The 14,351-nt window shown below is 36.7% G+C and overlaps 1 protein-coding gene across 4 annotated transcripts in view; it reads right to left on the reverse strand.

Annotated features, from left to right (window-relative positions):
* The window catches only part of CTNNA3 (catenin alpha 3), a 1,458,437-nt gene that overhangs the window by 721,849 nt on the left and 722,237 nt on the right, over positions 1–14,351 (reverse strand). For all 4 annotated transcript variants that reach the window (XM_081075326.1, XM_081075327.1, XM_081075328.1 and 1 more), the window contains exon 8: positions 8,233–8,313. In XM_081075326.1, coding sequence (XP_080931452.1) covers positions 8,233–8,313 — 81 coding nt within the window. The remainder of the gene's footprint in view (positions 1–8,232; positions 8,314–14,351) is intronic.

Genomic DNA, 14,351 nt, shown 5'->3' on the forward strand with positions numbered 1-14,351 from the left:
TATAAATTTCTGGGGGAAAAACACCTCTGCCTAAAATGGAAAAGCTTGCTTAGAAGAATAGTGAAAATTTCTGGCTACCAACAATTTCACAAAGGCTGTAGGAAATCTCCAAGGAAAAATTCTACTTAGCATGCAGAAGGGCAAATTACAAATGACAACTAATTCATATTTACTGAGTACTTATCAGGACAGGGTTTAGAGTGCTAAAGGGTTGTAAGGCAAGGGGAAGACTTTGAATGAATGAACAATGTGTTTGCTATCCATAAAGAATGGACCAAGTAAGTCATGCAAGAGATCATAAGTTAGGACTTGAGCTAGGAACTATGAAATGCGTTAGTTCCAGATATATAAGAGAAAAATAGAAAGACTCTTTCAGAACGGGAACAGTTTTCAATGACCATCTCTCCCCTTCATCCTTTTCTTCTTTCACTTGTAACCAGGACGTGTAGAAGGAGGGTTAAAAGAAGATCTGTACTAGAAGTATGCAAATGAAAGCCACCATACATATGGGAGGCAAATCGTGCCAAGGAGGTGGATAGGATCACATAAAGAAAATGCACTGTGACGAGCTGTTCAAGCATGAAATCTTAGGAAATACTACCATTTATGGGAGTCATGCAGGTGGAAGAGTAAAACCTAAAAAAAGAGACTGAGATGATAGTCAAGAAACAAAGAAAGCAATTGACCAATAACTGAAGGAGAAACTTTCAAATAAGTCTCTGTATCAGTGTTCTTCAAATGAACTTATCCTACCAAACACAATTATAAGACCCACATTATTAACTTGTTGAATCTTCTTTTCTGTGTATTTGATTTCATTCAATTCAACAGATATTTCCGAACACCATTCCTTCCTTGCCTTTTGCCAAGAGCAAGGTATTGTGAGAAATGCGAAGACGGAAATGCATGGTCCTTTACAATCTAGTGGAGGAGTGGGAGTCATTAAATATTACAATAAAGGAAACCAGGAGCCTGACAGTAAAAAAATTTCAAGAAGGTAATAGATTTCAGAGTCTAATTTTAAAGATAAGTTAAATGAAAATAACCAAGACGTGTCTATTGGATTTGACCACTAAAAGGTTATTGCTGAACTTAGATCAGTTTCAGTGGAAAAAAATGGAGCAGGAGACATATTGTTATGGTTTAAAGAGTGAATGGGAGACAAGAGGGTAAAAACAGTGAGAATAAACTCCTGTCCCTAGTAACTTGAGACATGAAGAAGAAAGACTTTGTATTAACTATACTGAGACACAGGTTTAACTTAAAGATAAATTGTTTTTTTTTATATAAAAGACTTTGATGTTTGTTCCCATCTATATCCATACCCAGAAAGTCAAATTGTCTTCTTGAGCTTTTATAAAAATACATTTTGATTTATCACCATACAAAAACCTAGAGAGATACAGAATAACAATTACCTCACATTGTACCAGTATTTTTAAATACTTAAATAATCACAGCAATCTTATTTCAGCACTGGATACATTTGCTGTGGTCCGTGCCTATCCTCTCTGCGCTACTACCTTTTGCTTTCCCTTCATTTTAATGGTATTTACTCCCCTGTTTTTTTGGTTGTTTGTATGTTCTAATTTCTTAAAGGTTTTCAACTATATTGTCCTTGCTATTTAATCAAGCCTTTATCCCACACACAAGTGTTAAAACGTATTGAAATGGTGAGGCTTGAGGTACAACTGATTTACTATTAATTAAAGAATAAATAAATAAACTCTTTCACTAAATTATAGTTTTTATAAAATTAAATCAAATGAGAAACATGCCCCCCCCAAGGGCATGTTGCTAACTATATAACAACTAAATGAGAAAAGATATACAACATAAATGCGGTATTATGTTCAGTAGGACAAGACCAAAGGGCTGGAAAGTGAGCTTTCACCTATATTCTATGCCAATGTCTCAAAATCCTGTTGCAAAATGGGCTGAAATTACCTGACATAATGTCAAATATAATGAGCACAATAAATCTCCTTTTCTGTAATTGTGCATTCATTCAAATTAACAGATATATTTTGAGTTTTCTATCTAAGGGTAACGCACCATTCTAGGTAACCTGGGGAATATCAGGATGACAAAGACAGGGTAACTATTAAGGAGTGAGAAATGCACAAGGTGTGATGAGTACCTTAAAAGAAGTGAAAATGAATGAGAACCAATTTACTCTGATTGTCATGGTTAAGAAGGCTTCAGTAAGGATATATTCTGTTTCCAAAGCTGAAGAGAATGTTAAATGGATGGAGCTGGGAAATGAGAAGCATAACATTCTAGGAATAGAGACTATTATAAGCAACAAAAATAGAAAGATTTTCAAGACATCACAAGTATCTAGTGTTACTAGAACATAGTAGTAGAGTGAGGACTGAAATAGAATATCATTGGGTACAGTGGAGGTAATGGAAAGCATTTCAGGTAAAAAGAACAAAATAAGACAAAAAGATAAAAAGATGACAGAAAAAAATGGCTAGAAATAGGTGACTTGTGTTAGATATGAGCGATACCTTTAAGAGATAGCACAGTTGGCAGGCAGGGAAATATTTTTCACTTTGAAAGTATCTTAACCTATACATACAACAAACAGAGCAATTAATGCAACCAAACTACAATTTTCTCGCCAGATTATCTATCTTGCTGATTCCTGATCATTTACCATCACATTCATAGTTATGACTATGGACTGCATTAGAGGCTTTTGGTGCTTTACAGCTCATCCCCGGGACCAGTCTCTGATTTCAGCTGTTGCTGTGGGGAGCAGTTTCATGCCCTCTGAAGACATTCTACCTTGAGTGCGTGCCATGCTTCTCTGCGTCATTCTTTCTCAGGGCCTGCTCTAAGTCTCTGAGATTCTCAGCCCAGGCACAAACAGCCTAGAAGTTCTGGGGCGTCAACACCACTGGCAGCAACTCTCAATCAATAAGGATGGAAGCTACTGGATAAAATTCCCAGCCTCCACCCATTGATCAGACGATTCTTGGAGGCATTACGTCCTTTTTCAGAGTCCCTTAAGCTTCTGGCGTCTATAGTGGCAATCCCAATAATGTATCCTTTCCTCTTTCCTTGCCTGTTCTTGTACACTTCACATTGTCTTCCATTTGCTTCTTGGCATCACCTCCCAAGTGAACTACTTGCAGTAAGGCCCTGGTCTCAGGACCTACTTTCAGGGGAATTCAATATAAAATTGACACATTTGTCTGGCGTTCATGTTGTTTGGTCATGTGCCAAGTAACAGACTCCTATGCCCTACATAAACTACCCACTGACAAGTGGACCACCACTCGGTTTTGCACACCACTGGTTTGAGTTGGCCATGCCCTCCATTACACTGGGGGGATTATGAGGTAGAGCTAGAAATGCAGATAAGGACAAGACACAGAAGGCCTTGAATGCTATGCTAAGTAATTTCCTTTGTGTGTTCTAACATAGTTATATGGATTATTTCCATTTAAGTTGTACAGTCATCTATATCTATGTAAATATCTAAGCAGTCTCCATTTTATTTATTTCGATATTATTTTCCTGCCTAATGAAATAACTCATTCCTTTCACTTGGATGATAGACAAAAAACTTCAAAGAAGAATCCAGCATGCCAATGTAGAGATAGGAAAACCTTAGGGGGGTCACAAAACTAAAATTTGAAGTTAATGGGAGGCCAATTGGAGTTAAGAGGTGTATATTTTTAATAAATACCTGTATGAACTGTGTCAGACACAAAACCAAACTGAGGGGCTTTCCATCGTTTCTCTCTACAGTTTAATAAAAGGCTTTGAAACATCAACTTTTCTATCTCCCACTGATATAAGTGGTTTGGGATCGCGAATAAAAAATAATGTATTTCTCTACAATTGAAATCCCAAAGTGCAAACTGTGTGTGAGAACTATAAGAAATCCCTACCCTCCTACCCCCACCATCACATAAGGGAATAGAAAGAATGAAATTGTGAGGGGAAGAGGAAAGAAGAGAAAATGTTTTAGAAAAGAATCATCCATAGGGAACTAGAAAAACTTATATTTTAATTTAAGTCAAATAGCAAAATATAACTTTCAAAACTCAATTGACTAATACAAACTAAATTACCTAATTTTTAATTCAGCATATGCCTACTGTGTCAATTTAATGGGACTTGTATCTCATGGATATCTAACATTATTTGATGGTGAGAATGATGAGAAGGAGGTATAAAAACCTGCATATTTCATCTCAGTGTAGCACTGGTATTATTAATGTAAAGAAGAGAAGGACATAGCAATTCAGCAACTCAGCAACTAAACATTAATCCAGTTTTTGTTTTGTTTGCTTTTACCACAATCCTAATTTATCTGACATACCTCAAGTCTTTACTTTGGCATTAATGAAATACACAATTATTTCTCAATAGAAATAAAAAAAATTAACTTGCCTTTAATGAAATCAAAGGTATGTTTCACTCTGCATAATAAGGTAGAAATGAATATACTGAATTATTTTAACTTTTAGGAGGTTTAAAAATCTTCCTCTCTTATTGAGAATTTTAATAAGTATGCATTTCTTAAATGAATAATGGGAAAGGAGACTAAAGAAAAAATAACATTTAAATTAAAAGCACATGTAAAATAAAAGATAATGAAGAAAATATTATGTAATAAAACTAGTGTATTAGGCACTGGAAGTTTTGAAGGTGAATAGGACATTATGCCGGGTCCATGGGGCAGTGGTTACAAATTTAGGCTGAGGTTGATTGGATCTGGGCTCAGACTTCGGTTCTACCAGTTAGCTGGGTGATGTTCAGTAAATTGACTCACCTGAGAGACTGAGATAATGATACTATAGTGTTATTTCTTGCTTCAGGGATAAAAATCAATAATGTAAGGACTACAGTTGGTAGAGAGCTTTGAAAAGCATTTATTAAATGAGAGATGTTGTCATAACTATCATTTTAAGGATTGAAAACCCAGTGGGAAGAAAAATCCATTAAAAAAGAAAAATACTAGCAAACTATGATCACTGCTATAATAGAACTATACATGCTTTAAGTGCTCTGGGAAGAAAAAAGATTAATTATACCTGGTGAAAATGGCAAAAGTTTCATGAGAGAAGTAGTCTTTACATTAGTCTTGAACTTCCTCGTTTTATTAGGGGTTGGGTGGAAGGAGTAAGGAAAGCAGGGAAGACACCAAGTTGAACAAGCCACATAGTCAAAGACACATGTGCATTCAGGGGAGAAAGGTGATGGAAAACTTGGTGAATAGCAAGTAGACTCTTCAGTCAGAGAACAGGTTAATATGCTGATGTGGTGAGAAAGAAGAACTGAGAAAGAAAATGGAAGGAGATGGGACATTCAGAATTATAGGGATTAAGATGGAGCCAAATTACAAAGAATATGGAACATCATGCCAAGGACTTTTGTCTTTGTTCTCAAGTACAAAAGGCATTAAAGTCATAGAGCAAGAAGGTTGAAACAAACAAACACTAAGTCATCTCCTAGGACATTCCATCTTGTTTCTCCAAAATGTGTAATTTGCTTCTCTCCAGATATGTCTAAGCAATCTATCTCATTCCTCAGAGGTGAAATCCAACGATTCTCTGAACCAAAGGTAAAACGTTTCTGTGCTGCTGATTGATAACCCATGGGTAAGCTAGGGGATTAGGATGAACGTGTATAAAGATGGGCTCTGTTTATTTTTTATTAAAACCAGATGTAGAACAAGAGATGAGCATTAACTATTCCAAGGAGAAACATTTTAAGGGTAGTGGCTCCCTTCTTCTGGTGTGAAGTGTACATCTAAGATGCTTAAAGCAAACTGCGTGCTAAACGTTGCAAGAATAAGAAGAGGTGTCTATGACTCATGTTGCGGTTTAAACTAGTTTTTCTTATTGCCAAAAGCATAAACATCAGTATAGAAAATGAAGTCCCAGAAGGGCAAGTGAGGATACTGAGAATGAATCACAGCAGCTACCACACTTGCTCTGAAGACCACGGACTTGTCCAAAGACAGCTCCTAAACATTCCACCCCTTCCTATATACTCATGCCACTCCTCCCACAAGAAAGTTTGCTTCTCCTTGTGCCTGTTCACCTGGGGAAAGTTTTGTGACTATTTTAATTTATAGAACATGGAGGAAACAACATTCTAGTGACTTTGGAGCTCAGGCATTAAAAAGGCCTAACAGCTTCTATCTTTCTTTTCTTGGAGCCTTGAACTATCATGAAAGAAATCCAGGCTACCTTGCTAGAGAGAGAAGCCAAATGAAGAAGCCCTCAGATAGTAAACATTACATTGAGAGAGGGAAGAAGAAGAGGCACTGAGGCCTCAAATACCCAGTTCTAAACCCCGACACAGTCACCATTTGACTGCCACTGCATGGGAGACCACAGTGAAAACACTACGGAAGGGGCCCTGCCAGGCCTCAGCCAATTCATGGAATCGTAAGACATAATAAAATGGTTGCTTTTGTTTGTGCTTGTTTGTTAAGTAGCAACACTTAACCCAAACAGTGAAGATGTTGACCTGTGAAACCCTAGGGAATCTTCATACCTCTGGAACACTGCAGTTCTCTAACAAGCTGGAAACACCCCGTTACTGCAAGAAAAACTATTAGTAATCCCCCATGCTCCTTCTATATTTTAATGACGATAGTTTAGTAGAAACACAAGTAAGATTAGAAGATAAAATATAAGATGCCCGGTTAAATTTGAATATCAGATAAACACAACTATTTTTTTAATATAATTATATCCCATGCAATATTTAGGACATACTTCTAAAACATTTTTGTTGTTAAAAAGTTAATCTGAAATTCCAATTTAAATGGGCATCCTGCACTTTTATTTGCTAAATCTAGTAATCCTACACATAAGGGATTGCTTTATCTTGAGTTTTGTTTTTTGTTTTTGGTTTGTTTGTTTGTTTGTTTGTTTTAGAAAAATAACGATTCCGAAAGCTTTGGAGATAATAAATGCAGTTTAGCTCTTTGTGCATAACTTTGTTGAAGGCATAAAGGGAAGAGATAGGCATGAAAGACAAAATTGCTCATAGTCTATAGAAATAACTATTCTAGGTCTTGAGAGGAGCACATGGGTCGAAATCCTGAAGAAGATTGAGAATAGAAGCCATGCAACCAAGAGGGAGGCAGCCCTGAGGATAAGACTTCCTGAGTGCAGTGTAGGTGCTGTGGTGACACTGGCCTGCTTTCTCATTCATATCGTAAAACAGGTTGTGCTAAGTTTCTTCCAACTCTTGCATTGCATGCTTCTAAGTGCTGACAGCAGGAATAAAATTAGCATTAAGGCCATAAAGTTGAGATTTTGGAATTTTCCCAGTTCAAAATTGTGTTTTACACAGTTAATATTAACTGGCTGGGGATCTCTATTTATTTCTTTTCCAAATCTATTCCTGGATTAAAAGATTGCTCAAGCCATTTTACTAAATCTTCCCATTACATTACAATAGTATATTACATTACAAGCTGATGGTTGAAAAGCTTTTGTCTCTCTTTTATAAGTTAATGGCGACCAAGTTAAAGTTGTGCATGAAAAAGAAGTCTGGTTATTAAATAGTAGAAAGGAATGGATAGCAAAGGTCTTTAAAAATAGCAAAGTCTTCATATTTCTGGGGGGGGAAATTAACTTGTCGTTTAATAATGCACTTCTAAATTATTAATGAAACCCTTTCTAATCCTATGTTTCTGATGACCTAAGTTTAAAAAGTAGCTTTAACTTAAACAGAAATGAACTTTTGAAGCATCCTGAAAAGAACTGGAAAGGGTAATTGGGAGGGTGTCTGAATTAGTAGTTGTTTGCTGTAAGGATTTAGGTGATACATTCAGGTTTTAATGTAACAGAACCAATTCACCAGCACACCCTAAAAAGGTTACTACATGCCAGGCACTGATAGGGCATTCCATTTAATCCTCACAGCCCTAATATGTATTATCAATTCCATTATATAGGTTCAGAAAGGCTCAGAAAGATGAAATCGGTCCCCAAAGATCACACAGCTGATGAGGACAAAGTCAGCATTTAAATGTAACTGTTCTTGATAATGTCACACACTCTATCTTCTAGTTCATGTTTGCCACATAAACAGTTGAGGTGTGCCAATGTGGAAAGCATACATTTATTATTCTCATTTTGTGTTCTAAGTTAATGTCAAAAGAACAAAAACAAGCACTAAATATTCCAGCAATGGAAAAAAGATTCATTTTGTATGGTGTTTCTGTCTTCATGTCTCTCTTTTCCTTACCTGTCTGCGAAGGTCTCTTGTCTTCTTGCACATGTTGTCTATTGCAATATTCAGGGTATTGCTCCTTTCTTTTTTTCCAGTCTGCAAGGGAGAAAAAAAGAAAAAAAAATGACATAAGCAGTGATATTGAATTACTCTTTACCACTTAGCAATTTGCTTTGTAAATTTCCTAAAAATAACAGCTTGAAAATTCAAGAATAGGTTTCAAAACTGCTATGATATTGCATATGATTCATGAGCACTTCACTTAGACTAAGTAGAATGGTGATTAAAGTTCACATTATTTTCTTCTTTAAGCTTCTGTAATATTTCTGATACAGGGTTGGATTGCATTCATTGCAGTAGGCAGAGCATTCTCTCCAAAAGCCCTGATCTTCATTCTTAACAAGTTGACTTTTTAACCACTAAGCATACAATTAGCTTAAAAGCATTAGATGCTCAAATTGTCAACTTCTGTGGGAGTTTGTGAAGTCATTTTCATGGTGTATTGTGTAAGTTATGCAGAACCATATTGGAGTTTTGCTAAACACTAAATAAAATATGCAGTGCAAATTCATACAATTTGCAAAAGTTGACCACAGTTTTAGCTGACAATATTCCAAGAACAAATTGTTTCAAGTAAGAACTGGAAGCTGTTTTTGGCTCGTTAAGATAATTTGTGCAACACCTTTTCGTTCTTTAAGCCGAACAGTTCTCTCTGTTATATCCTTAACCTAAATCTTCAGGCTATTAAACACATAAAGTCACCTTGGTTGGTATTTTCTACATATTACTTTTGTGGGAGACAACTGAAATTGAATCTAATCATATTTTTTCAGTGATATCTTGTATAAGAGATTGAGAAAAATCATTATGTGATTCACCTCCAGGAAAATTGCTCCTATTGAAATTAATAAACTGAAAGGGGCTCTTGAGAGAAGACCTTGAAAATCAGGAAGGCAAATTTAAGCACTTGATAACTGAGGGAGTTTACAGTATGAAATCCATAAAGGACATTGAGGCAAAATGTAGACCATTAGGCAGCATGCCATACACTACCTCCAACGACTAAACCCACACATAAACCTATACCTTCAAGTGGAAAGAAAGACTCCTTTACAAGAAGTTCAAGACCATCTATATTGTATTCTAACCTCTCTTTTCAGTCTTCTGTCACATCTTCTCAAACACTTGTAGTAATAATATTCCTATACTTTCTATCTCCTTTCCCAAGTTCTTACATAAAATGCACCTTTGACTTCAGTAAGTGTCTATGGAAAAAAAAAAAAAAAGCCTATTAAAAATTCTATCTGTTCCTTGACGGTTTCCACAGAAAGTTCCCAACAATTCTGCGGCAAAGTAAACTCTCACCTCTCCTTGTTACAATAGCATTTTGAAAACTTCCCAATATTCCCATTTTATTTTGGGGCACAATCATCACCCTTACAAAACTGTTAGAATCTTGATATTGGCAAGTTTTTGTTTTGTTTTGTTTTCTGTTTCTGAAAGTAACTTGCATAGGACTTACTAAATGGTCTTGACTAGTTTATAAATGCACAACTTGATTCAAAACACAACATAGTTTTTGTAATGCAGGGTCTCAGCTCCCGCTCCCCGCACAAGAACACAGGATACCGTGAGACCAAAAAGGAACAACAATGGATCCATAGATAGGAAAGTCATACCTCTATATCCTCGATGGTGGCTGGTCGAGACACAAAAGCAAACATCCACCAGTACCCCAATGAGGGATCTTCTTGGACCCCAGTCTCTCTGGCGGCCGGGTGAGACACAGGAAGTAGGATCAACATGATCCACAATCTGCTTGCTAACCGCGCTTGTTAGCTGCAATCCGCCATGCGCTTCTCTGCCAACCCCCTTGCCAGCGTAGCCACAGCAGTTATATTAGTGGCTAATGGCTAACTGGTTACAGCTGATGGCCAACTAGTTACAGCTGATGACAATCTACTACCCGAGCCAACACCTTTTCATGTGAGGTCGAGAGCCTGGAAACTGCTCTCTGGGACTCCATCCCTACAGTTTTATTAGGAGACTATTGTACGCCAAGAAGGTGTCATTCTAGATTCTGGAAAATATTTTGGCATCTATCCACCAAGACACAGTTAAAATCCTCTATTAGCTGAGGTTTCTGGTACCCACTTAGTCTAACCTTAATCTAACCTTAGTTAGACCTCTGTTCTCTCAACAGCAGTGCTACTGATATTTAAGACAGGAAAAATCACCATCATCTGAAACCATTCTACACACTGTAAGATGTTTGTCATCCATGGACCTGGTCGACCAAATTCTAATAGCAACTCCCAGGCACTATGGCAGCCAAAAATTGACCCCACATATTTCCAGATGCCTCCTAGGGGGAGACATTGTAGAGAACTGCAAGTCCTTTACGACGTTTTATTTTTGAAAGCGAGTGTTCAATATGTATATGGGGGAGACTGTGTCTAGTGAAGGAAGAAGGGAGAAGAGAGAAGGAAAGATCAGTAAAATTGTAGATGTCAGAGCAAGAGCAACATCCAGCATCCTTCAACTTGTTAGCACTGTGACAAGTTAATGCAGGGCTATATGAAGCAATGGCATAAACAGATACACAACGAGATAAAAGACAGTTTATAATTTTACCAAAAGAACCTAGCCCTTATCTCCAGTTTCATGCAGTATTAGGTCTTCGTTGTATTTCTTTCCACGTCATGAAATCAGAGATAGTCAAAAGGAGGCAGGAGTGGTACAAAGAGCACCCCTCACTCTCCATACACACATAGGGCATCAGGAATAATATAAGAAACTTCTGTTGTGTTGGCCATAAAAATCTTACTAGCTTCTACAATACGATTCATCAGGACAACTAAAAGGTGTCAGCCTTCTCAGAGCTAGCAGCAGTACATACAAAATTTTAATAAAGGATGACAGGGGGTGACAGCATAAAGAGATTCAATATGGATTTCCTAATTTCTACCCAGAACTTAACCTCAGTTCAAAATGTTTCATTGGGTCAAAGACATTTTGTTCTTTAGGTAATAATAAACAGTCCCTATCATTACAGGAAGTATATAAAGTTTTCCCTTCTTTCTTCCCTTTCTCTCTCTCCTCCTCCCCCATCTTTCTTCCTTTTTACCTCCAGCTTTTTATTGGGTCCTTGCTCTATTTATCTAGATTTATTTGGCTTCATTCAAGCCATTTTATGCCTCTTTATTCTTTCTGCATAGATAAAAATAAATAAAGCAAGGAAAAATAGCTCCATCCTGCTTAAAAGCTCTCATTCCTTCTGTTTTCAAAGCCTTAACAAATCATCAAGCAATGAGCTAGGACTGAAAGTGAATTGTATGTACTAAGGTAAGGGATGGGAAGGGCAGAATATTATAATACAACACAGATTAACAGTCAGAGCCTGCCTACATCCCAGGTGCTGAGAAGAGAGGATGCTCCTTAAAGAAACCTTGACAGGAGCCATCATTAAGTCAGCACAGCCCTGCTAATGGAAAAGTTACCACTTCTAGTAGAGAACCAGGAGGGAAGACACTGAGAAAAAATGATTGGGATCAGCACTATACAGGGAAAGCAATCACATTCTTCATCGTTAAATAAACTGCCAGAAAATATTTTATTGAAAAGAACAGTTTTAAGCACAAACTTTATTCAATGAAATTTCATTAAAATTACCATTGCATATTATAAATAATATCCCCCTGTGATCCAGGCTTATAATCTCACCTATGAGTCTTTCCATTGATCCTGCCTCACCATTGCTCCCACATCACTAACACTGTTAATTGGATCCACTCTTGTGGTTCCCTTAAACCTTCCCACACTTTAGAAAAAACTTTCTTAATAAATGAACTCTCCTTGAATTATTCCAATTTGAGCGTTCCATCTGTTTTCTGTTGGGGCTGTGCTAGGGAGACCTTTCTATGTGGTGCTGTCCAAAATGGTAGCTGTTAGTCACATGTGGCCATTTAAATTGAAATGTTAATTGAAACTAAGTATAGTTAAAATTTCAATTGCTCAGTTCCTTAATTTGAAGTATGTGTCTAGTAACTACTATACTGTACAGCACAGATATAGAACATTTCCCTCATCTCAGAAAGATGTATTAACACTACTCTAAAACATATCTTTATTTTCAAATATATGAGTCCCTAACTTTATGCAAGTCACCTTTTATATGAGAATGAAAGAGCAAGAAACAAACAAAAACTGCATCCCTCAAGGTGTTTACTCTCTAGTAAACTTGACATCTAATTATGTCCCCTCTATATTTAAAAACCTTTCAATCTATTTCCATTGTCGATGGAATTAAGAACAAACTCTTGATCGTGGTGTCCAAGGCCTCACATGATCTACTCCCATATTTACTCATCAATCATTAATGAGCTACTACAATGGGTCCTTTATGCAATATAATAACAATTCAGGAACTATGCTCATGTGAAAACTTCATTTTGTACTTGTCTCTTTTCTGATTATGGATTTCTTTTAAGATTCAACTCAATTACTAAATTTTACATGGAGCATTTTTTGATCTTCTGATTGGAATAAATTATTATTTTCCCTTATACTTTCGTATACTTGTATTTACTTTATAACACTTGGTTCAACAAACAGTTCAAGTTATTCAAAAAATCTATTATTTACTATGTGCCAGGCACCATACTAAGGACCAATGATCCGTTAAACCTAGTGCCTGCCTTTAAAGATCACATATCTAGTGTTAGATTTTGTACGGTATCTGCTGGACACTTGTCTCATTAGGGAGACCACCTCAGGAAAGATGTAGATGCCTGATCACTGCACTGTACACCTGAAGGTGAACAATAATGAATGTCAACTACAATTTTGTGTGTGTGTGTGTGTGTGTGTGTGTATATATACATATGTATATGTGTGTGTATATATATATATATATATATATATATATATATATATATATATTACAAGAAGTGAAGTACAGCATTAGGAATAGAGACAATGGAAATGTAATGGCTGTGTGCGATGTCAGAGGGGTAATGAATGGGTGGAGGGGGGTTATCACTGTGTGAGGGATATACATGATAAATATCTAACTATTACATTACTTTGTACACCTGAAACTAGTAAAAATAATAATAAAAATAAACAAACAGAAACACAGTATTTAATAGAGGTATCCAGGGTAACACATACATCAGTGAGAGCAGCACTCCCATTGAGGATGAAGGAAAGATGCCTGAGTATTGAAGGATATGTAGGAGTCAGCCAGGACAAGAAGAAAGAGAATTCCACTCTAGGGGGAGAAGAGTAGCCTGAGCAAAAGGAAAAGTCTTTATGGAATATTTAATAACTAGCATAAAAAGTGTGAGGGGAGACCAAATTTTGGTGGGTTTTGCCTCATTATGAAAAGAGGTTGATCCTATAGACAACTGGGACTCATGGAAGTTAAGCAAGTGAGCGACACAGACAGACTATTATTTCAAATACATTGATCTGGCTGGCTTCTGCACAACGTATTTGAAGAGATTAAGAACAGAGGCAGGCAAGAGAGTTAGCTTTCACAGTCCACAAGAGAGGTGAACAGTGTTTAAATTAACGCCCTGGCAGTCAGGAGGAAGAATACTGACAGGCTTAAAGACTCTGAGTAAACTAGGCAGGACGTTAACTGGAAGATGCAATCTTAGCTTGTGTTCAGGTTTCCAGCAGTGACGGGCTAAATAATGGAAAACCAGGTCGATACTAATATGATGATCAGTTTTGGAATTGTTGAAGGGCTTTTAGAGAGCTCAATTCATTACTATCTGTCCTATGGTTAATTGCTTATCCCTCATGCATTTCTCTCACTAGACTCTACGATCCTTGAGGGAGAGAAACTTTTTACATATAATTTGTCCCTCATGGCATCCAGCACCACGTTTTGCCATTAATAGGAACTCAAAAGTTATTTGTTAAATAAACAGAAGAAAGATTGGATAAAGGTAATCTTTGGCAAATCCCATTAACATTTCTGGATCTTAACTCCCACACCCATAAAACTAAGATTTGCTTCAAATTGTTCCTATATTCCATTTTAACTTTGAAACTCTATGAAAGGGCCTTGTTCTCTAAAATGAACAATTATAGAATAACGTTACTTTTGTTGTACAATTTCTTGC

This window comes from Rhinolophus hipposideros, assembly GCF_964194185.1.
Source record: "Rhinolophus hipposideros genome assembly, chromosome: 15".
Classification (NCBI taxonomy): domain Eukaryota; kingdom Metazoa; phylum Chordata; class Mammalia; order Chiroptera; family Rhinolophidae; genus Rhinolophus; species Rhinolophus hipposideros.